Here is a 27,099-nt window from a genome sequence, read left to right as displayed (position 1 = left end):
AACACATGGAAACAGATATGCACCATCCACAACTCAACCTCTGCCTTGAGTGGCATGTTTGGTTTTTTTGTTTTCCCTTTGTCACACACCATTTCAGTCACACTGACTACAGAGGAACACAGTCCCATTAACCCCATTTGCACTAATTGTCTCTGCTTTGCAATTTATATCATGCATGCAAGGGCTAAGTAGGGACCCTCTTTCAGATGATGGGAAAAAAGCTGGTTCACAAGTCTGAGGGAGCTACCTAAAATAACCAATCACAAAACATTGCTCTTCCAGCAAATTCTCATATTTTTGAGTACTATTTTGCTTATATAACATACGCAGTTTTACTTGAATTTTCTTCCCCCACACTCTTCAACACAGGCTAAATTAAAAGCTGAGGTGAGGAATGATCAAGATTGTTTGGTAATTGTGAAAGAAATTACTATTGCCACACAGCATGGTCACCACAATCTGGCAACCCAAATATGGTTAATAACTTGAGTCTCAAATCTCCTCTTAAGAAATAGGACCCAAAATTTTCAGGTACCAAACTATGGAAAATAAAGTTAAGAAGCTTACTTACCTATATAAAGTTATCAAACTGCAACACAAAAGATTACTTACAGTCAGTGAAATACACATATGCCGCTTTGTATCTGCTGGATGATTTAGTGATGAAGTCATCAATAAGTCCATCTACAGACTTATGGACATAAGGGAAAAGAAAAAAAAAAAAACAACAAACATTACAGTGTGCTGTCTTTCTTCACATAACTAGACAAAGCTTCTCCCTCCTCTCCTCCTGCCCTCTTAATTACGCAGTCCCACTTAGGAATACTGCAAATCAACATATAAGAAAAGAAAACGCTTAAGTAGAACATCTTTAATTCTAGACCAAGAATAATAAACAATTACAGAAGGTCACCAAGATCACTTTAGGAAGCAAAGCAGGATACTTGCATCATTTTCCACCTATAACAGTGCTGAGACTTACTCTCTCAAGAATTTTTAGAAAGTAACAGTAATCTCTTATTACAGCCATTACTTTGAATTCTATTGTTCAATGTATTGCATCATTATTTGATACAACATCTTTTTCACTGAGGTTACTAATATCTAAGCAATGAAACAGTGCCTCCATTGATGACAAGGGACACATTTGCAACGTACTCTATGGTGACACTGCATCGTCTTTTCATCACGGAAAACGAAGCATCACACAAAACGCAAAAAGTAAGTACTGCATAGTAATACAAAGTAAATAAAAAGCAATCTTACTTTAAAATTTTCAGTCTGAAAAATCTTGCTACACTTTCTTTAAAATACTAACCTTTTTGGTGGGAGTTATAAAATATATTGCTTTCATGTGTGGGACAGGCTCGCGGTTTTTATACACATTCTCCACCACTATAAAGTAAGAAATATTACATTTTCACAATTAAGAGATTTATGCATCTGTAAGGAAGTATCATACATAGTTTAGTATAGAGGTGATAAACTAACACCAATCAAGTTGTCCATAAAATTAGTGGCAAGGACCTATCCTCTGCCAAGAGAGCCTTGATTTTTTATCTATTGGTTATTTTAAATACACCAAGTTACCACAAGAGTTCTTCAACCATCAGTCTAGTGTCAACCAAATTTGTAGGACTAAATTTTTCCAGGCTATTCTACACAAGCAGAGTTTTGCCCTCACACAGAAAAGTATGGCAATACAAACACTCAAACTATGGGGCCCAGTACGAACTATCTTGCAAGAGAACTGCCTAGGCAAGATTGTTCTTTTTCCAGCACATTAAGGAAGGAAAATGAAACTATATACAGCATCATTTTGGACTAGAGCCTCTTCTGTCCTTTGTTTGCCTATTTCCTGTGAGCTTACTCTGTTTCAATATAATCGCAGGCACAAATTAGACATTTTCAGCAACCAGCTTCACTCAACTCTTGGTTTTCTCCGTTTAATAAAGTCATTACTATATAGTGTTGCAGAACACTAGCTTGAGAACGCAGAGAGATTTGTGTTGCTCAGTAATTTTGAGAGGGAGGAACAAGGAAGATAAGCAACATCAGACATCTGGACGTAGAACAACCGGTTCTTTTCGGTAGTGTACTCACTAAAAATAAAAAGGCTTCTTACTGATGACCAGGACATGCTCACTGAAAGTTTCTCAGAAAGGATGAGTAGTACTTCTTATGATTAAAAATACACTCCAAAAACTGAAATGTATACAGCTTTGCTATTATACTTACAGAGGAATCATGTTATACTGAATAGTTGGAATAAGAAGAGTCTTGTTACTTGTGGAAAAACAACCAAGTCTAAATAACACTCTTGCAAAAGTGTTTCTAAAAATCTAAACCTAAGCTAATCAAAAACTAGATCATTTACATTTTGCCTGTTCATTTTAATTTCAAAAACAGGCAGGAAAGAAGTTCAGCAGGATGATACATTAGTAAACATTACAGAAACGTCAATCATAAAAAGCAACTTTGAAAAGTGTTTTATGATAGGAAAAACATCCTTTTTTTAAGTTGTAGGGAAGAAAAACCCATAAAATTTACTAGAAAAAATACTTTTTCAAAATACACATAGAAAACCAAAGTCTTACCTAAACAGGCATACTGCATAATTGATATCTATCACAATCCATCTATTATTCACTTTTGACAGGGGCCAACATCAAGGAACAGGAGAAAAATTCCAGAAGATTAAAAACTCCACTCCACTAGAAACTATACCCAAATTGTTTGGAAAAGTGAAAATCTATTTACTGTTAATGTTACTTATGGGTTTACTCCAGTTAAAGTAATCACTGATATAATTTAGTTTCAAGTTTTTGTTGTTTAATTACAGAAAGCTCTCATTTTTAGAAAAGGCTAAGAAAAATATCTGCACAACATAGAGGCAAGAATTTAAATTTGAGTTCTATCACATCCACTTGCTTGCAAACACCTCATCAGTTTGTCTACTATTATCTCCTGTTCTCATTTTGTCTTCAGTACTTAAGTTTCTCTGCCCTTGTATCCTGAATCTTAATTCAAAGCAGCAGATACTACTGATTTACAGAACCCATTAAGAAAAAAAGGCAGTAATTTGCCTGTTCTTGTACGTTTTACTAACATCCGCTTAATTCTTTACCGAGCTCTTGTTTTCCCTTAACTTCAATTGATAGCTAAGATTCTTAAAATCACTCTGTGACAGTTAACTTTCTCATTTACCACTTCCTGAGCATTAGCAAACAAACACCCACGCCCTCCCCCAAAAAAACCCCACAAAACAAAACAACCTACAAAAAACCCACCAAACCACAAAAATCCCACACAAAGCCAACAACACACACATACAAAACACCTTACAGCAATCTTTAGCAAAGATTTACTTATCTTCATCAACCAAATTAGGACAATTTCTTGCAAGGTTACCAGAATTTTTATTCTTTTTTTTTTCTTCTTATCAGGATATTGCCACCTCTATTTTAAGAAGAATTATGCTTACCTGTGATACCCTCTGCCAGTAGATCTGTCATTCTGCAGCACAGTGACAGTAGTTTAGTAGTATAGTCATCTAGAAGAATTATCTAAAAATATTTAAAAAAACAACACAAGCATTCAGATACATTAATCAGCTATAGCAAACCCATGTTGTTTTCCTTAACAACTTGTCATGGAAATTTGAAGATGAAATCTATTTTATTACTCTATCTTTTCATCACCTGCATATAACAACTTTGCAGTGGGAAATTAATCTCAAATAGCATCAGAAGGCAGCTCCCTACATATAAGTTTTCAAAAGATGAGCTCCATCTTAATTAAGTAGCTTGTCCCTACTACTCCTACTAAAAAGTATTTTAAAACTTTCACTTTGACATAAATCATTTGAATTCCTACTAATTTACCCCATGGTCTGCTTAAATGTTTCTACTTATTCTAAAACTGGTTTACAGCTTAAGCTCTAACAGGTATCGTACTGCCGAATCGTGCTTCACATGTACTGCACAACAGTGTAATTTCTGAAATTATCAAAGTACACATCTTTCAAAAGAAAAATCAAGGTAAACAGAAACAGTTTCTAATTTTTTTTCAAGACTTAATGAATCAAGACAACTAACCTTCTGTTCTTCCTATACTAGCCCTTAGATTTTTCATCATATGTATTATACAGAGATCTGAGTTAACGGAACTAAAATCCATTACTTGGACAGAAAACAATTTTAAGTGAAAGTGCCAGTCATTAAATGATACTTATTTGTTATATATACTCGGTGATACAGATTACTTTAAGTGATTCTAAGAGTCTTACAAAAACTTCTAACAAAACTATACCTTCCATTCTTCTTCTTTCCTGCAGTCATCAAATACTGATGATTTTAGCTCTGTAAGAAGAGATAGTTTACCAGTTAGAGGAATCAAATTGTTACTGTGAAAAAATAAAATCACCCATTTAGACTCATATGTTTAAAGACCTAAAAAGAATAAATAAAAAAACCACCACTGATAAACACTTCTACAGAATTACTGACCACAAACTGGCCCTGCCTGTTTCAGAACAGGTAGCTACATTTTACATTTTTGTTAATAATCAACAGCTGCATAAAAATCACTCTGAATGATCACAGCTTTCTGAAGTGATCTGAATGATCACTGTTTGTTTACTGAACTCTTCCACTAAATGGATCTTACACTTGCTAAACATTTAAGATACTCTAAGATAAAAGAGCCTGACCTACACATCCACAAATAGACCTACTTTAAAATATACGGTAACTTCACATGCCCTTGTTCTTTCTCTAGAATTCCAGAGCAAGCCTAAGAAAATAACAGTTCTTTCAGGAATTGAAAGTTATCTTAACTAAGGTATGTATTATCTTTTCCTGCTATGACAGCTTAGAGAGAAATGTCAACTAAAAGGCTTGTACATGATACAGCAATAGGAATCAGCATCTAGTTACAACAACTTTAAAAAAAAAAAATCACGAGAACTGAGTTGCAACTTTCATGAGTGGTGTCATCAGGCTAATGCAGATTTGATATCACTGCAATGGTATATATTTAATTAGAAGTCAGAAAATTGGGGGAACTGTTTAAAACCTGGTGTTTATAAACATAGGAATAAAGAGGTCTGATTATTCTGTTCTCTCTTCCCAGAGAACAGAATTTCAGATTAAGCTGATAACTACTGTTGTCTATTGAAATAGCTGGACTTTTTTCCCAAATGAAAAAATGAAAGCAATAGAAACAGAAGCCTAAAATATAGATGAGCAAATTCAGCACACATTTTTGTCATTACTGCCAAGAGAAAGAACCGTAAGAAGTTTCAGAATAGTAAGCGTACATACAACAAAACATACACCTACTTCTTCAGTGTTTATAAATATTAGTGTATTCACTTATGTCCAAGTCCCTTCGGCATGCCACTATCACAAGATACTCCATCTCGACCCCCAGCTTCCAATGTCTCAGTATTCAGTAGTTTCTTCCAGTTAAGCAGCCTACCCGCTCATCCAGCCTTCATTTCAGGTTCACCAACTCTAACACTGCATAGCACACAACACTCCCAATACATCACACTTCACGCTTCTCATATTTTACAGTGATGTCCTACAGATTCACATTAACACAAGTTTCTTTTGAAAGATGAGTACTTCATGATTTAGCTTTCCAACGTGTTCAAGTTGCTTTTTGCAGCACTGACATTCTTCAGAGCAACTTAAAATCCTTACACTTTATCTAATAAACTGACAAAAACACTGGTCTTAAAGTTGCTTAAGCAAAAAAGCACACTTCAAGAGTGATGCAACTGGTGTATTTTGTTCACGCTGCTAAAAAAAAAAAAAACACCAAACTTAAGCTCATTTCCCCTGAACCTTTTTCTGCTTATACAACTCCCAAAATCCATTATCACTCCTCAAACTTGACCTCCAAGTTGCTTCCAATTCAACATCCTTCCTGTTATACACAATCCACAGCTTTCAACAAGTTCTAGGTCTGCCTAGTGTGGTGTAGAGACTCCTGTGACTTCTTTGGATATACTCACTATAATAAATTGCAGAACACTCAGCACGCCATAGCTGCTACCAAGATGTATTTGTTAGTAATACCTGAAAACTGGATGTAATGCAGGCACATTTTTTTCCTGTCACTTTTATACTGTGTATTTGTTACCTACCTTTTTCTAAGCCTGTACACAAGGTGTAAGAACAAATCTTTAGCCTCATGAAAATTCCATTAACCTTCAAATTTTCCAAGAAGACTCTTAGCAAGGAAGTAGTTCTTAGCATTACACAGTTCTTTTTAATAAATTCAGTGCCCGAGAGCCTTGTCCAAAATATCAAATATACTTTTTCTACAATACTTTAACTTACTTGCCTACAAAATAAACCAGAACATACAAATGCATAATCCAGTTGTATCTTGAACTTTCTTTCTGTAATTAAAAATAGAAGTCAACTTTCTCCCACCATAAAAAGAAATTTTATTCCACACTATCAGTGTACCAGATAGTGTACTTGCCCCTGCAACATTCCAACTGCTATTTGTTTTGTCCTCAAGCTTCAGCTGCTTTACCCAAATAACTGATCTACACTGGTTTACAGGCTCTCAAAATCATCTCATTTGTCTCCAGTAAGCATTCTGAATGCACCAAAACCAATCATAAACCCAGGTATGAATAGTGCTCCATTTTTGTGTAAGCTTTCACTTCCTTCCCACAAATTTCATACCAACCACGCATCCTAACTACCTTCTCTAATTTTGTCTTCTCTCAATACATTCAATTAATTTAAGGCATTTTACTTCTACTTTTACTTCCTGATCCAGATAAGAACTATACACCGGGCTGATGGAACAGCAGACTGAAATCCCTGTGTGGAAGAAAAAAAAAAAAAAAAAAAGAAAAAGGCAAAGCACCCCTTGGCAAAGTTAACAAGTATAGCACACTTCCTGAAGCACAGATTAAAACAACCTTCACGATAAGCAAGTGTTCTGGAAAATTAAGTTGCAGAAATGCTGAATCATTTTAAAAAATTAATATAGATATCTATGGCTAGGCTAGCACCTTATCATACAAGTCTAGAACACATTTCAGCAGTTGTAAAAAAATTTAAAGACAGAATTCCTTGTGGAAATAACCTTACAGGTACACATGCAGAGATACAGTATATAGTTAATTTTATAGTTTTATTCACAGGATCTACTGTCTCCTAAATACAGGTAGCTTCCCCTGCCCCCGTAACTGTGAACTTAACTGAGAACGAACTGGTGAAGTAACTATTTCACACACTTCTGCTTAGACTCAGTCTAAAACTGCACCTTACAGAAAGGGCTATTACAGTGGAAAGAAGGGTTTTTAACAGCACCATACCAGAGCACAGGTACAACACTTTGTACACACAACATGGGTACAACTACTTTGCCTATTCACAGAACAAGGTACACACTGACAACAAACTACTTCATGAACTATCAGCATCACTGACACTTTCTTTTCATACAAACCAGCCTTAAACCCACACGTTTGCTGAAATATTAGAAAGCAGCAGTTTATGCCCTTGAATAAAGGCCCTCCCATGAATGGAGTGCCAGCCAATGTCTAAAACTTAGTTCATCAATTTTCATTGTTGTTGTAGTTTTGCAAAGACTAACTAGTCAGCTAACAACGCATGCTTTTCAGCAGAAGATTCCTTTTTACAGTTTGCAATATAAGTGTTTTACTATTCATACTGGTTCCTCATCACTCTAATCTTTCTTTCACATGGTCTCGTTCACACTTGCAATACCTTTTACGAAAGTCCTTATATACCCTGATGACACACTAGGGCTTTGATCAGATTCCCTGCTCTTAAGGTCCAAGCCTTCTATAAAACACCTCAGGACAAATCAATCGCTTTACAGCCAAAGGCAAAAATGACTTCACAAGGAAAGACAGGACAAGCAAAGAGCAAAAGTAGGGATTTCTAAAGGTCAAGTTTTAAACAAAGGGATCTAACTCATGTAAGCAGGGTACAGATGTCAGCAATAGGGGACTGAACATCACAGGAACAGTGTGCTTTCCTCTTTCTCCCCTTTTTCTATTTACTCTTCCAGTGACACAAGCAAGCAGATTGGAGCTTGCAGGTGGCAGCAGAGGAGATGGCAGCCAGACTCCCATTTCAGTGACAGTCACTAGGCTGGCTGAGCTGCCCATGAAGTCACTCACAACCTCAGGACAATTAAGTCCAGCATGAGATGGCTGCTAATGCCTTTCCCCAAAGGTCTCACACTACCCAAAATACTATTAGTCCTTCTAGGCCAGCAAGACATGGAGCAGTTATAACTTCATTTTCTGTAACAAAAACCAGCAGAACCTGTTCCTAAACATGGAGATAATAACCTGCGGTTCATTTATGAGAGTACCTGGGGACACCTTCAGATTTTTCTTCTGAAAATCCTGAAGCCCACCATAAAGCAGGCAGTGCCACTTTGTGACAGACAACTAGAGAGCCCCTGCTGAAGCCAGGCACACTCTCCAAAACTGCCATTCAAGAAACAAGGGGGAAATCCTTGCAGTTTAACCTCTTCAAGAGCTGCCATGGCTGGCTGTATCCTGTATAACTCACCCTTATCTCGGAATACAACAAACCTACGTCCACCCAGGTGCTACTACTGCAGGCACCCGCGGCACCGCCGCAAGCCGGGGCGGCCACCTCCCGCCACCCCGACGAGTCACTGACCGAACCAGCCAGGGAAGAGCAGCCAGCTCCAGCCTCCGCCGCACACCGGGCTCCCCACAGAGCCGCCCTGGCCGAGCCAGGCCCGGCCCAGCTCTCCCGCCGGCCGCCCGCCTCAGTTCCTAACGCGGCTCCTAACGCCCCTTCGGCCGCACCAGGAGCGGCCCCAGCCCCACCCTCGGCGGCCAGGGAACCCCCCGACCCCAACACGCCGGGGTCGGGGGGGGGGCGCCCCAGGGGCGAACACTCCCAGCCTCCTACCGAGCGGCCCCAGGCCGCTCCCGGCCCCGGGGTACGAGGGCGCGGAGCGGAAGCCCGCACTCACTCTGCCAGACCAGCCTCTTCAGGCCCCGCACCGCCGGCGCCATCTTGGTGACAATCCCCGCCTAGCGCCGCTCCCCCAGCCCGCCCCGGCACTCCCTCTTCAGAGGCGGCGGGCGGGGCTGCTCGGGGGCGGGGTGGGCTGGGCTCCCGCCAGCCGCACCGGTCTCTCCGGAGCCCCCTTTCCCTGCGATGATGGGGTCTGAAATGCCCTCTGGGGAAGCGCCCGGCGACCAGGGCTCGTCCCCTGAGGAAGGAGCCTCCTGGTGCTCGTCGAAAGGTGAGCCCTGGACGCCGGGAGCCGCCTCCCCAGCCCCGAGGCGGGCTCCTTGCGCGGTGTGGGCAGCAGCCGGGGGGCCTCGCGGAACCTGCCGTGGTCCGGGGTCCCCGCGGGGTGTGAAACTTCCCTCGCCGCCGTGGCTCCCTCATAAAAACGGGCCTCAGGTTCCCTGTAAGCCACCAAGAAAACACTGTCGGTTCATAGAAAGATACTGTTTCTTGACGCCTAAAATCGTCTTGTCAAGAGCTAGAGTTTGAAGACATAAAGGCCTGTCGTCAAAGGAGAACCAGCAGGTGGTACAATACGAAGAAATGAGAGGAAATTTTCTTTCCACAACGCGAAGCATGAAGAAGAGTGGTTCCAGTCGGCATGGCGGTTTTCCATTCAAAGAGGAGGACGACGAGGGCATCATTCCTGAGAGAAAAAAAGATCTTTGAAAGTGGACAAACATGACAATAGATAGTAAGCTGAACAGCAAATTTCGAATTTACATTGGGCTTATTTATTTTATGAATCTTGTATAAGCAATGCAGAAACTGTATCCTGTAACAGAAGGGGAAAAAAACCCACCACCCGCCTGCTTAGAAGTCCAGTGCCGTGTCGGACTCATTTCGCCACGGTTTTGGTAAGCGCTGGCAGGCTGCAGTCCAGCAGGGAGGAGGGCCTAACCTAACTCAACCTCCTCTCCTCCCAGGGAGTAAACCTACTGCTGCAAAATATTAATGGTCACAGCAGGGATCAACCTGAGCTCATCCCCATGTGAAGGCTGGAACAAAGTTCTGACAAGATGTGCGGTGCAAAAAGTAAATCGTTGATATTTATTGGACTGCTTTTCAACTGCCTAGAAACGGTGAGTACAACTCATTTGCTTTAAAACTGTTTTCAAGAATGATACTATACTCTTTCGTAAAAGTAAACTAAAAGTTAGGGTAGAGACTGACTTCTACGTTCTTATTTTGTTACTATTATGCTTTTGCAGTGTTTACAAGTGACTGAAAAATAAAATAATATATTAGGACCCAAGGTCTTTTGAAGTCTGTCAACAACTGAAAAATGGAAGGCAGATTCAGAGAAGAACATGAAGATGTGATACGATCTGCATAGCTGTACCAAATCTCATTGGTTGCATAAACTTTCTGTGCTTAAAGAATCTGAGCAAATACGTCATATCAGTAAAATGTGTTTAAAATGTGTTTCAAAAATGTAGTTGTTGTTACTAGTTTTTTTATTTTCCAAAGAAAATATTTCACTTTGTATTTCTAATTTTTTTTACATCTTCCTTTTCAGATCTTTTCAGCAAACACAGGTAAATCTTCAAAATGGTATTTGGGGTTTGCCTGCTTATTTTTGAGTGGGTCTGAAGAAAACACACAAACATGTGATTCCTAATAAAACATTCTGTAAGTTCTAATAGTTTTATAAACAAAAATTGTTTTGAAGTTTGATTCAGCTTTAAAAAATCTATGTTGATATCTCTATAAATTTTAAACCTCATTTTTAGGAGTCCCAATTCTGTTGGAACTTGCACAAAGATTCTGACAGACCACTTATGCCTTGACACTAGCAGGAACCAGGGAGAACACTCAGCTGGACAAATTGTGCTGTTCATTACCTACATAACTGTGCTATAAATAGGATTCAAACTGTCCCATATTCACACCCAATTAATTCTTGTATCTTTTAATAAAAAAGAAACCAACAAACAAAACCCCCACCCAAAAAAAACCCCACACCAGAAGAAGCATGATCTGCTAAGTGCAAATATTTCCAGTGTTTTACAACATGTTATACTTTCCTCAATCCTCAATTTTGTGCTTACAGATCCTATCGCATTAAATGCGAATACTGACTAGTTTAAAATACAAGGAATACAAGATAACAAGGAACGCTCTCAATTCATTAATTCTGTCTGTAGTACACATTCCTGCATATACTGCACTGTCAAGGGTCTTAAATGCTTAATTGTTGCAGACGTGTTGCAGTATCTGAACACTTACTATAGCATATTCTTGTCATGATTTGCGTAACAAGCATTTGAGCCTATTCATGTGTGGAATACTGTTGACACTGGTTGTACATTCACATGCAGATTATACCCAGTATTTTTCTAAAATAGAATACAGCATATGGGGGTTTTAAGAAAAATAGCCATCATCACAACATGATATTATGAGAGCAAGCAGCAGTTATTACAGTAATTAATGGATTACAAAAGTGAACAAGGGAAATAGCAGTCCAATTCAAGGCAGTGCCTATCATCTGAAAATTAGGTCACATAGATGCTTGATAAGGCACTGAACAATCTTCTTGTCAAGACTGGACTACATTCAGGAATGACTGAAATGGTTTTTTGATAATGATTTTTTTTTTTTTTTTAGGTTTCTCTCTGTCTGTATACGATGTGACATCAAGAAGCATTTATCTCAGATGGCCCAAGTTTTCAGGAGCCTCTTCTTACAGAGTCACCGCTACAGCTGTGAATACTGTAGGCCATCCATTACTGGCTCATTTTAGTGATGTTACACTTAAAGGAACTCTAACTTCATTAATTCCCAATACTGTTTATGCTATACAAGCAGAAGCCATTGACAAGAATGGAATTATTCTTGCAGAAACACAGATTATGCAGTCAACTGGTTAGTAAGAAAAACTTTGTGAAATAAAATTTCCATTGACCCCTGTAGGACTGCGATTTTATCCTTGATATTTCATTGTAGTGGTAGGGAATAGCTGTCATTCCCATTGAAGCCTCTTGCTGCTTCTCCTCCTGAGTTCAATATTAGCATGATTAGCTCCTTTTCCCCTCTGTTGTTTTTTTTTTTTAATATTTCCCTGACCTGCCACACACAGCTTGCTCAGACTGCAGCTTTCCAAATCACCTGCCATTTCATTTCAAATGCAGATGTGGAGCTACATACATTTTTCAGTACTGATGCTGATAAACATTATTTTTGTTTCACTCACAATAGGACTTGTAGCATATAAGTCATTGGTGGATATTGAAGAAGAATCTACATAAACAGAAGTGCTTTTTTATTTCATCACTGAAATGTAATTTTAAAAGTATTCTGTTGAAATTCCATTTCTAAGATAATTTAACTGTTAATTTTTAGAAATAGCCATTATTTTTCCAGTAGAATTTGTTTCTCATAAAAGTAATTATTACAATAAAAATTGAAAATAAAAAAGTAGTAATGTTTATCCTGACAGGTATAAAAAAACCTCTGGCTTAGTTAGGACAGAGCTTTATTAATGATTATACTGTTCCATAATTTATTTCTGATACAAATCATGTGCTGTGTATTCTTTACTTAACTGTTAGGCAAGCAACTCCCGTAGACTTGCACGAGGATTTCCTGCACTGAAATGGTAATGAATTGTTACTAAAGACAATATTTTAAAAGAAAAAAACCGCCATAGTGCAATAGCTTGCTCAAAGATTACAGACACACCTGCAAATGTTCCATAGGCATGATCGTATAGAATATGTTACCATTTTTACAAATGGGGCAAAAGAGGGTGTCTGACTATAGCTGAATAAGAAAATGCTTGGGACTAAGAGAGAAGACATAATGCTCAGGAGTTGTATAACCATGTATAATACTTGCTAGGGTCTCTGAAATCCCAGATTATCTGCCTTGCTCCAAATAAATTTGCCTCAAGGCTCATACTTTAGTGCCAAATACTTTTTCATTCCTTTTCTTAATTTTAGGTGGGATACACCTTCATTTTATCTTTTTTTCTCTTCTAGTGAGTTTTTTGCAGCCTTGCAATATATGGACTTGCTTCACATATGCTGATTCTAGTCTGAAAATGCTGATCGCTGAACATAAATTACTTGTGGTTGAGAAATACACCCTCTGTAGTTACTTTTGTGAGTGCAGTACACAATAGCTCTTTCTGAATGGCCTGCAGCATAGCATAATAGAAAAGCATTTAATTGCGATATTTGATGCGTCATGTATATCTAAGTATATCTGCTCTGAGCAGGGGGTTGGATAAGATGACTTCCCATGGTCCCTTCCAAACTAAATTACTGTATGTTGCTCTGATATAGCAATGCCTGTGATTCAGCGTCCTATTTCAGACTGTTTTGTATAAATACCCACCTCTTTGTATGTATTGCTTTGTATATTGCTTTCTATAAACATCCAGTATAGTTAATTTGCTATACAGCAAGACAAAAAGACCTCTCAGTGCAACCTAGATTAAAAAAGGGAACTAGAATATTTTTATTGAAAGATGAAAGTTGGTCTAGAGTATCACAAGACTCTATATTTTGTTAATGTTCATTTAAACTTCATTTAACTTAAATCTTAAACATTCATAGAAGGTGCAGGCCATTTCTCCTACACTTTGTGAAATGTTCAGAGTGCTGAGTGTTTCACAGGGCTGAGTTCCCCAACTTCAGTATGTCTATCATTATTCCCATTTTAGCTCCAGACATACCTGTTATTGACCAAGCTTATTCAAAACTTAGCAACAGTATCACAGTGGAATGGAGAGCGGTACGTGGGGCTACTAGTTATCTGCTGACCGCACAGAATGGAGATTCCTTCACTGAAACTGTAGTTGCAAATTCTCCGGGCACAGTGACGGGACTGAAACCTGCCACCTTGTATAGAATCACTATCAGATCTATTAATTCAGGAGGAAAAAGCCAGCCTTCACCTTTCAGAAAAGCAAAAACAGGTGGACTTTCAAATTCTTATTTCATATTCTGTAATGTTATTATAATATAAAGCATTTCTGCAAGCATCTTTTTTTTTTTTTTTCATTTGAACAGAAAACAAATGGTATAGCTCAGGCATGTACCAGTGCTGAATTATTATAATCTTGTCTTTTAAATTGTGTTGATCACATTCTCCTTTCAGTTTTTGAGGACTAGAATTCAGCCATCTGACTTAATGAGCAGAACAAGAGTCTGAATTAATGGCATGCTTTATGACAGTGCTGTAAGTTAAATGTTTACTAGGACGTTTTACTAGAATTTGTATGAATATCTGTACTTCATTTTAACAGAATCAAATTTTATTTTAACAAAAGCCATAACTTGAGGGAATGGAAGAAATGAAAAAACAACTAAAAGTATAAAATAATAAGACAATGTGAAACTTAGAGGACAGGAAATGCAGTATCTTCTTGGTGATTTTCATTCTTCTACAGACTCAACCTTTCATGTGTATGAGTTACATTCAATTTACAAAACCTGTAATATCATAATGGATGCACCAAATCAGTTTCCATATTTATTCTGTCAGTCTTGCATTAATTTCTTTTTCTGGTTTTGTTGTTGCTGAATTTGTCTCTCAGAGTTTGACAGTTATTGTGTCTGTGTACTCATTTCAAATTTGGCTCTTTCAAACAGTGTTACTGAAAAACCAAAAGCTTAACTGGTGTTCTTTCTCAACAGTCCTGGCTGCTCCAATTCTGTCTGTTAGTTCTCCAAGTTGTGACTCCATTGCAGTAAGCTGGAAAGCTGTGTATATGGCAGCTGGATTCTCTGTGTCCCTCATGAGATCCGATGGTTTGGGCAGAATGCTGAAGGAGAACACCACCAATACCTCCTTGATATTTACAAATCTAGATCCAGGAACTCTCTATACTATCAAGGCATATGCCTGGACTGTCAGTGGGATACCTGGAGATGATTTCACATATAACCAAAGAACAAGTAAGACATTTTCTTTTTTGAAACCAAGTAAGCATTAAGAAAAGCAAAAAAAAAAGATATACCAGGAAGTATTTATGTGTGTGTGTGATCGTATTATTTTTTTCAAAGATACATTGGATAGATTTTCAGATCATACTGTTTTTAGCCCATCTCAAAGTTCATGAAAGCTCAGATGACGTGACTATGTTTGACGAATATTACCAAGGCAAAAATACCATTAACTACCACTAAAGTTGTACCTAGGACAGGCCTGGGTACGGATTATGCAAGCTTAGACTGGTTTGAGGATTTTTCTAATTGTGAGAAGTAAATATTCAAATAAGGCAAGGAGTTTCAACAGAAAGCTTTCTGCTGGTGTACAACTAGAGCTATTTCTTTAAAAAATGGTCTCTCTAATATGAATGAGGGTAAGGTCTGCACCGCAAAAATTGTATTTAGTTTGCAAGTTGTGAAAAAGATCGTGTCTATAGGCCACATGCTAAGTTGTATTTATATGTTCCAAACTGATACACCATAGGTCCTAATGCACCAGCGGATGTTCAAGTAGCTTTTAATAGTGGTGCTTTAAGAGCTATCGTTTCTTGGATGCCAGCAGAAGGAGCTCTAACTTACAGTGTGACAGCCTCCAGTGGACTCTTGAAACTGAAGTGTAACACATCTTCTGCCTCCTGCATGGTGCCATCACTCCAGTGCGGCTCTGAATATTATGTTTCTGTCACAGCATACAATGATGCTGGATCCAGTAAACCTACTGATGCAGTAAGCTTAAAAACTAGTATGTGTCATTGATCCTTGTATAGCTTATGGCATTTTAACATATATTTCTTTCCTTTCAAATGTAAATTAGTCCATTACAATTGAATGAATTGAATTCTCAAATAGTTATTTCTGCTTCTGAACTTTGTGCATGAACTGTGCCATATATCTTTCTATTTTAGGGATAATAGCCTAGACTTTCTTCATATTTCTGTGATAAAAACTTGCAACGGTGTATATATTGTGGGCTGAACCAGGAAGCCTGCATTTTCCTCTTCCCAGAAGTCCCTGTTCTAAAGTCAATTTTCTGAGTGTAAGATGAAAGTAAGGAATAACAGATCTGTCCTACTGTGTCAGGTCTGTCACAAATAGATTGGGAGAAGTCTGTCAGGAGATAACTTTAAGGACTGGCCCTAGGCTGAGAACTGTTCCAGGCTAAATCTAGTTGTTGGTTAGAAAGGAGATCAACAAAACCACATCCAGCTAAAGCAGCACCACTAGACTAAGATAATGTCACAGACCATTCTCAGGTAGCAGCTTTGTCAGGACAAAGGTTGCTTGTTTCAGCTCCTTAGCACCACTGCCATGTCAGAGATTACTGCTTCCTGTCCTGCCAGATGAACTGCCCATGTAAGCAAAACCTAAACCATTTTTGTTACTATGTTCTACCTTAAAGACACAACATTATTTACTTAATTATTTGATGCGACCTGCCTCATTTTGACTTCTCATTGATATGAGTTAGAGATCATCCATGTGAGCAACTCAGAGGTGGATCTAATGGGATGAGAGAGCGTTAAACAAGACACAACTTTTAAGCTGTGGGCTGTAATCTTCTCAGCAACACTGCTTCAGCTAGATCATGTATAGTAATTCTAATAGCAGCAAGCTAAACTTTTTGAACTAGAAAAGTAAATGTTATTTAAGCAAAAGCCATGGAGTTCACAGTTTAATGTGGCATTTTGGGAAGCCACCAGAAAGGAAACCTGAGCAAAGGACAGCTCTTTTCAGACACAGCCAGTGAGTTTCATACCAATATTTAAAAGGTTTTCACATAAAGGCTCTTGGATGCCAACGGCTATTCAAGCTAGTATTCCGATTGTCATAGAAAACCACCATTTGTGAGCACAGACTCTGCCAGTTCCTTCTGAAATACTATCTGGTGCCACTGTTGCTGCTCACAGGGGCTCCTTAAGCAGATCTCTTTTCTGTAAAACATGAAGGTAGCATCTATTTTGTTCTGTAAAAATCATACTCACTTTTCATCTAAATGTAAGTAGCATCCTCTGTAATGGCAGACAAGTTGCTGTTTCCTTGAACAAGACAGAGCAACTGTTCAAGCTGAGTAAAATAATGCTCTATATTCCTGGTTTTCCTTTATTCTCCAGAAGTATAATTTCAATAAAAATATTCTGATTACAATTCTTTTTTTCTTTCTTTTTTAAAATGTTTTTTTCAGTTCCTTGCGCACCAGTAAATATATCAATTGAAGAGGATGAATCTGGCCACTTGTTGGTGTCATGGTCTAGTGTAAATTTTGGTCATTATTATGTGGTTTTTGTGAAGAGTGATGATGGCTTGGAAGTGCACTGCAACACATCACATACCCAATGCCATTTCCAGTCGGACTGTGGCTTCACTTATTTCATTAGTGTCTTTGCATATAACAAGGCAGGGCAGAGTCCTTTAGGTGATGTATTCAATTACACCACTGGTGAGTAGCAATGTATTCTTGCAAATTCATTTTGGATTCTTTAACTGTGTTTGCAGTAGAGCTGATTGGACATTTTTATTGGAAGATAATGACTTAAACTTCTATTTTTATTCAGTTTTGGAGCAAAACACACAAAGGTTGGCAGAGAAAAACACTTCACATTGCAGTTGAATTTAACTTGTGTAGTCAATTGCAACAAGATGCTTACAAACTTGTAAAGAGTTTAACAATTCACAACCATCAGGCAAGGAGGAATGAATAACATGCAGTCCTGGCATAACATTTGAATTCTAGCCTTTTTTTTTTTTTTCTCTTGCCTCAGGAAGGGTGTACCAAAGTCTTAAACTTCCTCATAGAGAGTTTTTGTGTTTGGAAAATGAAAAAATAACGAGTTCAATGGGAAATTGTGAAGAATATTGTTAGAGTTATTTGACCTCTAGATGCTTTGAAATTTTAAATCAAGGATATACATAATTCCTATGTCTTACCTACACAGTAGAATGCTCTCTATTGATTTGGAAGGAGGGGTGCTGCATTAGTTCAGGAAGTAGGTCTGGGATTAATGAGACTGTTTGCACAGTGTCGGTCACCTTTGGAGATTTAAGAGATGAAACGTAGATATCTAAAACAAGGCCCTTGGGTTTCGTGCCAGTGTTCAGTTCATGTTCAAGTTCCCCTCTCTGCCTTGTCTGTTCCCAGCCCCTTGTTGCCCCGGTGACTTCCAGGCCGTGTTGGTATCCAGCGACACGGTGCAGGTGAGCTGGGCTCCAGCCCGAGGCGCTGAAGTGTACGAGACGAGGGCCGTGGGCTGGCGCGGCACGATGCTCTGCAACGACTCCGCCACGGCCTGCACCTTGTCAGCTCTGCAGTGCAGCACCCGCTACAACATCGCGGTTTATTCTTTCAGTGAGGCCAGGGGCAGCAACACATCATGTGCATCCAAGGATGTAGCAACAGGTATTACGATCATTCTTATTTAGCAGAAGAAATAATTAGCTACACACTGCAGTGATTCATTGATGAAAAGCATTACTGGAGTGCTAAGTTACTGTAACTGATAAAAATAAAGTAAAAAAAATACTGGAAGTCCTTAAAAATATACAGTCTGTAGGGACCTAAAACCAGATTTGTATTGAAAGCTTCTGATAGCTCCAAGTTTTTGAAAATCAGATTTACAATTCATCTCTCGTTTTGTATGCAAAATCCTTATGTTGTCAGTTCTGTCACAAGTTCTAAATTCTCATCAGGAGTAAACATTTAAGGAAAGGGTCATATAACTTTCCAAAGTAGTTTGTCAGTTCCAACTGGAATTTAAATTTCCATGTGTAACTTATATAATATGCATAAACAATCTGTTTAATTACTGTTAATATATGAAATATGAAATAATATGAAATATTTCAGCTCCCTGCAGTCCTGAAATTAAAAATATCTCAAAGGAGGCTCCTTCTGTAATCAGTGTGCACTGGCAATCTAACAATGAAGAAGCTACATATATTGTCACTGCCAGAGGAGAGGCTGGATTTTGGCATTGCACAAGCTCTGGAAATTCTTGTACCCTAATTAGTCTTCCCTGTGGATCTGCTTTCTCTGTTAGTGCTATAGCAAGATCACCAGCAGGACAGAGCTTACCAAGCTACAGTGTCCCTTTAGAGACAGGTATGTGGGAATGGTATATAGTGGAAAATACTTAGCAGCATAGTACTAAAATAATTCTCTCTAGATCAGGGGTTCTCAACCTTTTTTTCACCACAGACCCCCTTTAAATACCTTTTGTGGCCACCAAGACTTAATTCAAGATTTAAAGCACTAGACTGCATCAAATATTTATTTAAATTCTCTCATGAAGGGTCTCAAATTTGGAGAGAAGGGGAAATAAGTTAATCTGTTAATGCACGTACTGCTATCACAGAATCATCAAGGTTGGAAAAGACCTTGAAGATCACTTAGTCCAACCACTAACCTAACACTAACTACACCATATACCTAAGCGCTATGTCAACCCTATGATAATAACTTCATTAGAATGATTCCATATGAACTTAAAATAATAGCATCAACACTCTTCTTGCTCAAATGACCCATTTTATGGTATTTTGATGTGCTAATTCCAAATTTTATGCCAATTTTTACATTAAAATTTGGTGAAAAGTTTTCACAATCCTTTTCACCTCCCCCCTTGTTTGTCTGTGTGCAGTCACCATATATTTTTGTTTATGGGTCCAGGGCCACCACTTGGAGGAACAGACTTCAGCCCCGTTGTGGCCCTAAAGAAGGCCGTTGGGTTGAGAAAATGTCTTTAAGAGAAAAACCGCCTAGTTAAAGTGGGTCCCACCAACCATACTAGCACTGAATATACTAGTGTGTCAGGGCAGGGGTGTGGGGGGCTCGAGTATGAGAGGAGCATTGAGGGGAGGGGGCTGTGGGAAAAGGAGGTGCAGTGCTTGCCATGGGCCAGCCCAAATGTCTCTGGGCTGGACGTTCCCCACACCTGCTTTAAGCCTTCACAGACCCCCTGTGATGACATCACGGCCGCCCAGGGGTCTGCAGACCACAGGTTGAGAACCACTGCTCTAGATGTTTTTGGCTTGCCTTTTTTTATTACAATGTGTGCATATTATACTAGCCGTTGCTGGATGCTGGATGTCCTCTGCTTAAACATGTATCTATCTCTGTGTGTGTGAGGGATCACTTGGCACTTGCCTCATACTGAGAAGCCTTAGTGCAACCAATTATCATATGGCACAGCTAACTGAAATATAGTAACATAATCCATTAAGGTACTGCATAACTTCCTTGTCAGCATTTTGACTTTTAATATTACCAGGAGAGGCCAAGAGGTGATGTCCCTGTTAACAAACAAACAGTGTGAAGAACAGATTAAAGCATATCCTACCCACCATTCCTGCTATTAATTTGCTAGCAGAGTTTTGCCCTGCACCACTTACCCAGACAATCCCCAGGCACAGCTCAGAGATTAATGTACACCAGGATCTATTTTTAACAGGCAGTTTGGCTGCAGTCATTTTATGTTGTAGAGGAAGAGACCTGAAGTAGAGACAGAGCTGGACTGAGCTGTATGACTTGAGGAGTAGAGATGGGTTCTGCTTAACTAAACTACGGATGTACCCTGATATTCTGATGACAAATTTTAGTAATTTTTAGTATCTTGGTGAATAGTTATCTTATAATAATTCCAGGGTTATAACTCCGGGTTATAGACAAGTTGATCTTATATTGACATTCTGTTTATAAGAAGCTTGCCAGAATAACCAAGTATTTTTCAGCATGCTAACGTTTACCTGAAAAGTATGCACATCTTCATTCTTTTGCTCCTGATCATGTATTATTCTAGTTGCAACCCCCCAAAATACCTTCCATTTTCCAAGTACAAACCAGAATTGACTTCTCTATTTTTTGTTCTTTTTAAGCTCCTTGTTGCCCTAATGACCTGATACTAACTCAAGTGACACAGTCTGTAACAAATATCAGCTGGTCTGTTGGGATGGGTGCACAGACATATGTAACAACACTGGAGTCTCCAAAAGGGCAGGCAAAGTGTCACACTCTTCAAAACTACTGTCTGCTGGGATGCATCACTTGTGGCACCAACTATACAGTCTCTCTGAAAGCAATCAGTGAAACTGGTTTGACATCCACTTGCACATACCAAGGATATTCTTCCAGTATGTACATTGTAAATGCAATTGTGAAGAAAAAGACTCAGTATGCAACTTACTTTGTACAGTGTTCCTCTCATACAAATAGTGCAGCTGAAATTCAATACATAGTTAATACACTTGCAGTTCCCTCTTTTAAATAAATGCACTTTGGATTATTTTCACATGTCATTTAAACCCTGTTCTTACAATGGCCATCAGGTGGCCATATAAAGTTTTGATAACATTGCTCCAGAATGATTTAAATTATGCTATGGCATAATTAAACTTTAGAGACCACAAAAGGATTCTGGGCACTCTAGGGTGCCTCCATAGTCAGGAGAGAGCAACAGTATTCCAACGTGTTTTTACACAATGGCTGAATTCCAGCTCCATAATGAGTCTAATAAAACATTTGCTTCCCTAGTTCAGTTCAAGAATTATTCTGGCTTTCTGTAAAATAATAATTTCTTATTGAAGTGCTGGTATCTAGTGTGATAGTGATCGTATCATCTGGTTTAAAATGCACTCTAGGAATTTACAATGTATTGTGTGTTCACAAAATTTGCTTGTTAATGTTTCTTATTTTAATAGGTGCTTGCTGCCCTTCTGGGGTGAAGCTATATAGGCTCGGCAATAATGGCATCAGGGTATACTGGCGACCTTCTGATGAAATGATAAGCTACAATACTGATTTACATGGCTCAAAAGGCAATTTCACCTGTGCCCCTAGCTCAGGTCTCAGTCACTGCGATATCACTGAAATACCTTGTGGGGATATCTACACAGTGGTAGTATCACCAGTTACTGATAAGGGACTGAAGCTTACATTTTGTCCTAGAAAAATATATTCAGGTAAAACTTAAATTTCTTTGAATAGTGTATAGTTGACCATGCATGCTAGATGGTTAAAATGTAATCTGAAGTTATGCAAGTAAATGTGGCATGGAATAGAAATTTCCTATTCTAGCGTTGACTCCAGAGTAAACTTCATGGATGTGATCTTGCAATATCTGTGATGGAAACTTCACAGGATCATTTTGGGACTGGACATACTTATTTACACAGGTGCCTCTTAACTGGATCACCCATAACCTGGTGAATACAGGGAAGTTAATTGTCAGTTGACAGGTTAGTAGTGGTTAGAATACAGAAGCAAATAGATAAGGATTTTTTATTGTTTTGTTTTCTAATTTGTTTTATAGAATTATTGGTTTTGAATAAACAAATCAAGAACTTCTATGAACCACTCCTAAGCACATTTTTTTAAGTAAAAATTGTGTAAAGGGGTAGTAATTTCCTTGGGATTCCTTTCCCAGGGCATATATTTAAGCCATTATAAAACTACTGCTATCTGATGGGTTTGCACAGTTTTATAGCATGGACTACTACATTCTACAGTCTACTAATGTTTTCTGGCTTACAACCTACCACCTAACACTTACACTACTGTTTCATGTCATTTCAGTAACCTGTTCTGGAAGCTCCGTTGGAATGGGTAAGAGCACACAGTACATTCATTCCAGATCCATGATGTTTGTAAAACATGTTAGCATCATGTAACTCCAAATAAGATGCAAATAATATATAAATTTGATAGTCAAGGCTTCTGCAGGTTTGTCTCACCCCCCATCTTATAATGTATAATTAAAAAATCTTACCTATATTGCAGCCTGTATATCATCATGCATTCTACACTGTCACATTTACTATTTATCTGATAGCACATAATAAAAGGCAGCCTTACCTTTTATAGCCTTGTCATATCCCATTACAAATTAAACTAGGTTGCACTTCTGATTTTTATTTTTAAATTATTTAAAAAAAGTAAAATAAGTGTGGCTTATTCTCAACCTATTCTACTTTATTTATTCTGGGTTTTCAACAGGACAGTCTTGTACTTTATTTGCCTGTGTAAACTGCTAGAAACAACTTCAAAAGCACTGAAACAAACATTTCTTAAGACAGTTGCTTTTCCATAACTGAAATTATCTTAATTTCTGATTTCTGTTATAGTGATTTATAGAGGAAAGAGCAATGCAGACCAACGTATCTAGATGAAGATTCTGGTTCAGATAAGGAGGTAAGAGTTGTAATTCAGATTAGGATGTATTAAACTTTTCCTGCTGCTTAAATCTTTGGGATTAGAGGGATAAACTTCACCAGTGCTGTATATCTTAAATATAACTGGTTGTTAAAATCCATTATATTTACCTCAGAAAACTCATGTTGTCTACTCCTACTATCAATACTGATTTGTCTTCTCCTCCATTTACAATAAAACTCTCTTTCATTTCATTAAGCCTTTTCTAATACTATCCTGTAGTTCCCCAGCAAAGCCCTCAAAATCCCAACAGATCAAGATACTCTTCAGCACTCATTTCCTTTCTCTGCTAGCTGAAATTGCTCATTCTCCAACAAAAGTGCTGGTGTTCTGGACTATTTATCTGAAAAGGATTGGAAGAAGTCACTGCTGACTTTTTTCCCCCCAAGGCTGACCATCTCCTCTTTGCTGCTGTTCTCCTACAGCTATCCTGGATTTATGGTTGTTGATAACACCATTCTCCCTAAATGCTCTCCCGTCTTTCTTTCCCTGAAGCTGGGAAAATTACATCTGTGCTTAACTACAACAGTCACAGCTGCTTGAGGGCTGGAAGGAGGGAAGCTGAACAGCTAGCCATATCTGAGATCTAACCCAGGACATCAAATTTGAGCCCCAACTCATAATTTTTAAAAAGCAGATGAACACTGACAGAGATCTCTGTAATCTTGGATGTAATCAGTTGTAAAAGCTCTTCATTAGGTGTGTATCAGTGAAATAGTAAAGGCTGAAATAAAGATTTAAGAGTGAAATCTATTTCCTTTAGAAAAAAAAAGCCATTTGGGTGCACTCAAGTAAAAGTAGCTTGCTGCTTAATCAAGTAATCTAAGGCTATTTCATTTTAATTTCAATTTCAAAAAAAGTTTCTTTACAATTTTGAGAGGTGACTCATGAAGGTAAACATGTCTTCTTCACATTAACTGACTTGCTTTGTGACTAATAAAGAACTGACAGTTATTACTAAAATTTTAATTTCCAATTTTTCAGAAAAGGCAGAGCCTTTTCTCATACTCGAGAGTAGTTACTTTTTCAGCCAACATAGAAAGCAAAGTTCAAGGCTTCTACATACACATAAAAAGTAAAACAATTTCTCAAAGGTATCTTACAAAAACAGTCTTCAGAAGCTTATGCATAAAGGTTACCAAAGGCAACAGGGTTTTTAACACTATTTTCAGCTTATAAAAATAGACACCATACCTTCTGAAAGTTTCCTTTCTTCACAGAACACAGTTGTACTGGGGATCATCTCAGTCACTGCTTCTGATGACTTCCACATCTCGTGGGAATCTCACTCTTCAATAAATTGATTGTAGATGGCCCAAGAATTACAGGTTGCTTCTTAGAACATGCTCTGCATTTATTTACTGTCAAACAAGTCTATCTTTTGGAAAGATTTTTTAAACTGCCCTGCATTACTTAATAAAAAGTTGGTTTTATTTCTCATTTAGTTTGAAAAAAAATTAAGTATGTAAAAATAAGCATTGTTCACAACTTTCTTCCTCAAGTGTTTTGGGTTTTTTTCTTTGCAGTTGCTATTGTCAAATACTGTCATCAAAGCCCAAGTGCTTAACCAGGGGGCTATTAACTAGATTTTCAGAGGTTTTTTCCTAAAGCAATCAGGTTTTTTGGAATCAAATTCAAGCCACAGCTTTCTTCTTCTCATACAAACAATTCTAGTATTTCTGTGCTCTAACAGTAACTCTGTTCTGTTTGAAGGAATTCTAAACTGTTTGTGTATTTTTTCTCCATTCTTCCTGGCATAGACATTGATGTCTCAAAATTACACACTACAACCTTGACAATGCTGTAGTACTATTTTCATCAGCTCCTCTCATTTTCATGATGGAATATGAGAAGTGTAATTGTAATGGAATGTGTTATTTGCATGTCAAAAGAAAAAAAAGGCAAAAAGCTGAAGAGTCAAGATTTCAAGAAAAGTCACATTGATTCAGCTCAAAAAAAAAAAAAAAAAAAGTAGTTAGAAGATGCAGACGATTTACCAAAACAGGGAGGAAAAGCAACACAACAAAACTGAGCCAGATCCACACCTCCTCCTGTGGCTGTGTGTATGTTGCAGGCATTCTTACTCAGGCATTAGACACTGTCTAATAATAATTAACACTGCTGCTATGTGAAACATCACTGGCACTCACCGAGAAGATTAAAAACCTTTAGGCAGGATTAGTTGCAGGTTCTCTCCAGATTGAAACAAATGATTTTTTTATGGGTCACACTGACTTGTTTTAAGATCACAGGAAAGGACAATTAGATGTAGTGTTATCACAGATTAGTTTCTGTAATTATTTACTAGGACAAAGCTCTGTTCTTCATGAAGCAAAAAAAGCAAGCAATCAAAAAACCCCAAATAAACCCCCAAATAACAAAAAGAAACCAAACAAGCAACCTAACCCCTCAAACCTCTTACAACAAGAAAAACTTGAAAATCAAGAAAATTCCTGTTGAAATAGGTGGCATATTGGTATGCTAAGTAAAATGAATGCTTTCAGAAAGGTTTCTGTGAAATCACTTACACTAACAAATTAGGTGATTAAAAACACCTGGGTCATTTCATGATAAATGCCTTCATTAATGCTTACTTACAATTTAAAAATTCAATTTTAAAGACGTATTTGTTGTAATTACACAAAGATGAATACTTGCAAAGAAAATTGTACATATTGTTCCAAAACCAAATTATTTATAATTGTATTTGACACACAAGTAAAAGCTCAAAACTTAGGCTGTTTTCAGTCCAGTAAAGCAACTGGAAAAAATCTATCCTTCAGTTTTCAGACTGCTGAGACTTAAACATTCTCCCACATCTAACTATTGTTGGTGAAAAGAAAGAGAGATACAACTGCATTGCAAAACCTCGAGTCACATTTAAATGCTGTTTTACCCTGCTTAATACCTTGTGGATGTCTCCTACGTGTAAAGTTCTGTGCAGCACACAGCAGTGCAGAAAGGGCTCAAACATCTATCAAGGCCAGTAGAAGTCACCGAACTCTTTCAGGTTTGCCTTAAGAGATCCTGGCTATTTGTGTAGTCTTTGAGTCAGGACAGTAGTAGTCAGCTGTAAATACTAAACGTATGAGCTCATTCATGTTTCTTCATCAACACGTAAAGGGAAAATAAAAAATATGTGTATGCGTGGTGTACTAAGTACCCCCCTCAACGTGATCAGAGAAATTGCCCTGCCATTCAAATTATCTTTTTTCAGTACAGATAGACAATCAAACTACCACTCCTGTTATATTTAAAAGGCAGATATATGCAAGTCCTTTTGTACTGACACTAACGACCTGCGTAGTTACATGGCAATAGGTAGATGCGAACCTCTGGGGCCAAAGTCCTGCCTTAAAATAACACCAGTTTTCTACTTCTGAAGTGTTGTTCAACTAATTAAGCAGTATCTTCAAAAGAAAAAAAGTAGAGGTGTATTTCTCAGATTGTAGTATTAGTCCAGTATTAATCCCAGTTGGAGCCACAGGAAATTTCAGACAGATGAGGCTTCAAGAGGAATGCCTATCCCAGCTAGGTAACTACGGACACACGGCATCCTGGGCAAGCTTCCGCTTCACAGTTGTGCTTCTACCTGAGAAATGAACAGTAACTGCACAGGCTCTGTCAGACAGCAGCTCTGCAACCATACATCCTGGGAAAACTCCCACATGTCCTCCAGTTAAAAGCAGCAGGATTTTTCTTCGAATGACCCCGAGTCAAACGCCAAGTGCCGCTGCCCTGCTAGCGACCGCCGCTGCATCAGACCCATAGGCACTGGAAGCTCTGCTGATCTTACCTTTTCTGATCAGAGCTGCTTTGTGGAAGTTCTGCGGATCTGTTCCTTGTGGTTTCAAGAAAGATTACATGAAATAAAATGGCATCAGAAAGACAAAAAGGA

The 27,099-nt window shown here is 38.2% G+C and overlaps 2 protein-coding genes across 11 annotated transcripts in view; one reads left to right on the top strand and one right to left on the bottom strand.

The window, feature by feature from the left end:
- STXBP3 (syntaxin binding protein 3) overlaps nt 1-9,077 on the bottom strand; it is a 30,614-nt gene extending 21,537 nt beyond the window's left edge. For 4 of the 8 annotated variants that reach the window (XR_012629891.1, XR_012629892.1, XM_074876706.1 and 1 more), the window contains exons 1-5: nt 9,019-9,077; nt 4,312-4,361; nt 3,485-3,566; nt 1,319-1,395; nt 613-691 (exon numbers count right to left, since the gene is read on the bottom strand). Coding sequence is in view for 6 of the 8 variants with exons in the window: in XM_074876706.1 (XP_074732807.1) it covers nt 613-691; nt 1,319-1,395; nt 3,485-3,566; nt 4,312-4,361; nt 9,019-9,061 (331 nt within the window). In the remaining 2 variants the exon portion in view is untranslated. Of the gene's footprint in view, nt 1-612; nt 692-1,318; nt 1,396-3,484; nt 3,567-4,311; nt 4,362-5,342; nt 5,362-6,727; nt 6,746-8,696; nt 8,780-8,954; nt 8,974-9,018 lie in introns of those variants that run through there. The other 4 variants (XM_074876710.1, XM_074876709.1, XM_074876711.1 and 1 more) reach the window with 4 other exon arrangements.
- A 77-nt stretch (nt 9,078-9,154) lies between these two features.
- FNDC7 (fibronectin type III domain containing 7) lies at nt 9,155-23,834 on the top strand. 3 transcript variants are annotated; one of them, XM_074876692.1, is made up of 14 exons: nt 9,155-10,144; nt 10,582-10,600; nt 11,673-11,930; nt 13,732-13,986; nt 14,708-14,968; nt 15,486-15,743; nt 17,184-17,438; nt 18,138-18,395; nt 18,843-19,097; nt 20,870-21,124; nt 21,692-21,952; nt 22,566-22,595; nt 23,114-23,180; nt 23,627-23,834. In XM_074876692.1, exons 1-13 carry the CDS (start codon nt 10,082-10,084, stop codon nt 23,152-23,154), a joined length of 2,469 nt encoding a protein of 822 aa, XP_074732793.1. In that variant the 5' UTR covers nt 9,155-10,081; the 3' UTR covers nt 23,155-23,180; nt 23,627-23,834. The 3 variants fall into 3 exon arrangements, with proteins under 3 accessions (XP_074732793.1, XP_074732792.1, XP_074732791.1); XM_074876691.1 differs by lacking the exons at nt 23,114-23,180; nt 23,627-23,834 and having other exon boundaries at nt 9,155-9,294; nt 9,989-10,144; nt 22,566-22,660; XM_074876690.1 differs by lacking the exons at nt 23,114-23,180; nt 23,627-23,834 and having other exon boundaries at nt 22,566-22,660.
- The last annotated feature ends 3,265 nt before the right edge of the window (nt 23,835-27,099 follow it).

This window comes from Strix uralensis, chromosome 8 (assembly GCF_047716275.1).
Source record: "Strix uralensis isolate ZFMK-TIS-50842 chromosome 8, bStrUra1, whole genome shotgun sequence".
NCBI lineage: Eukaryota > Metazoa > Chordata > Aves > Strigiformes > Strigidae > Strix > Strix uralensis.
Note: the sequence above shows the minus strand (reverse complement) of the source record. Positions and strands in the feature narration are given on the sequence as shown.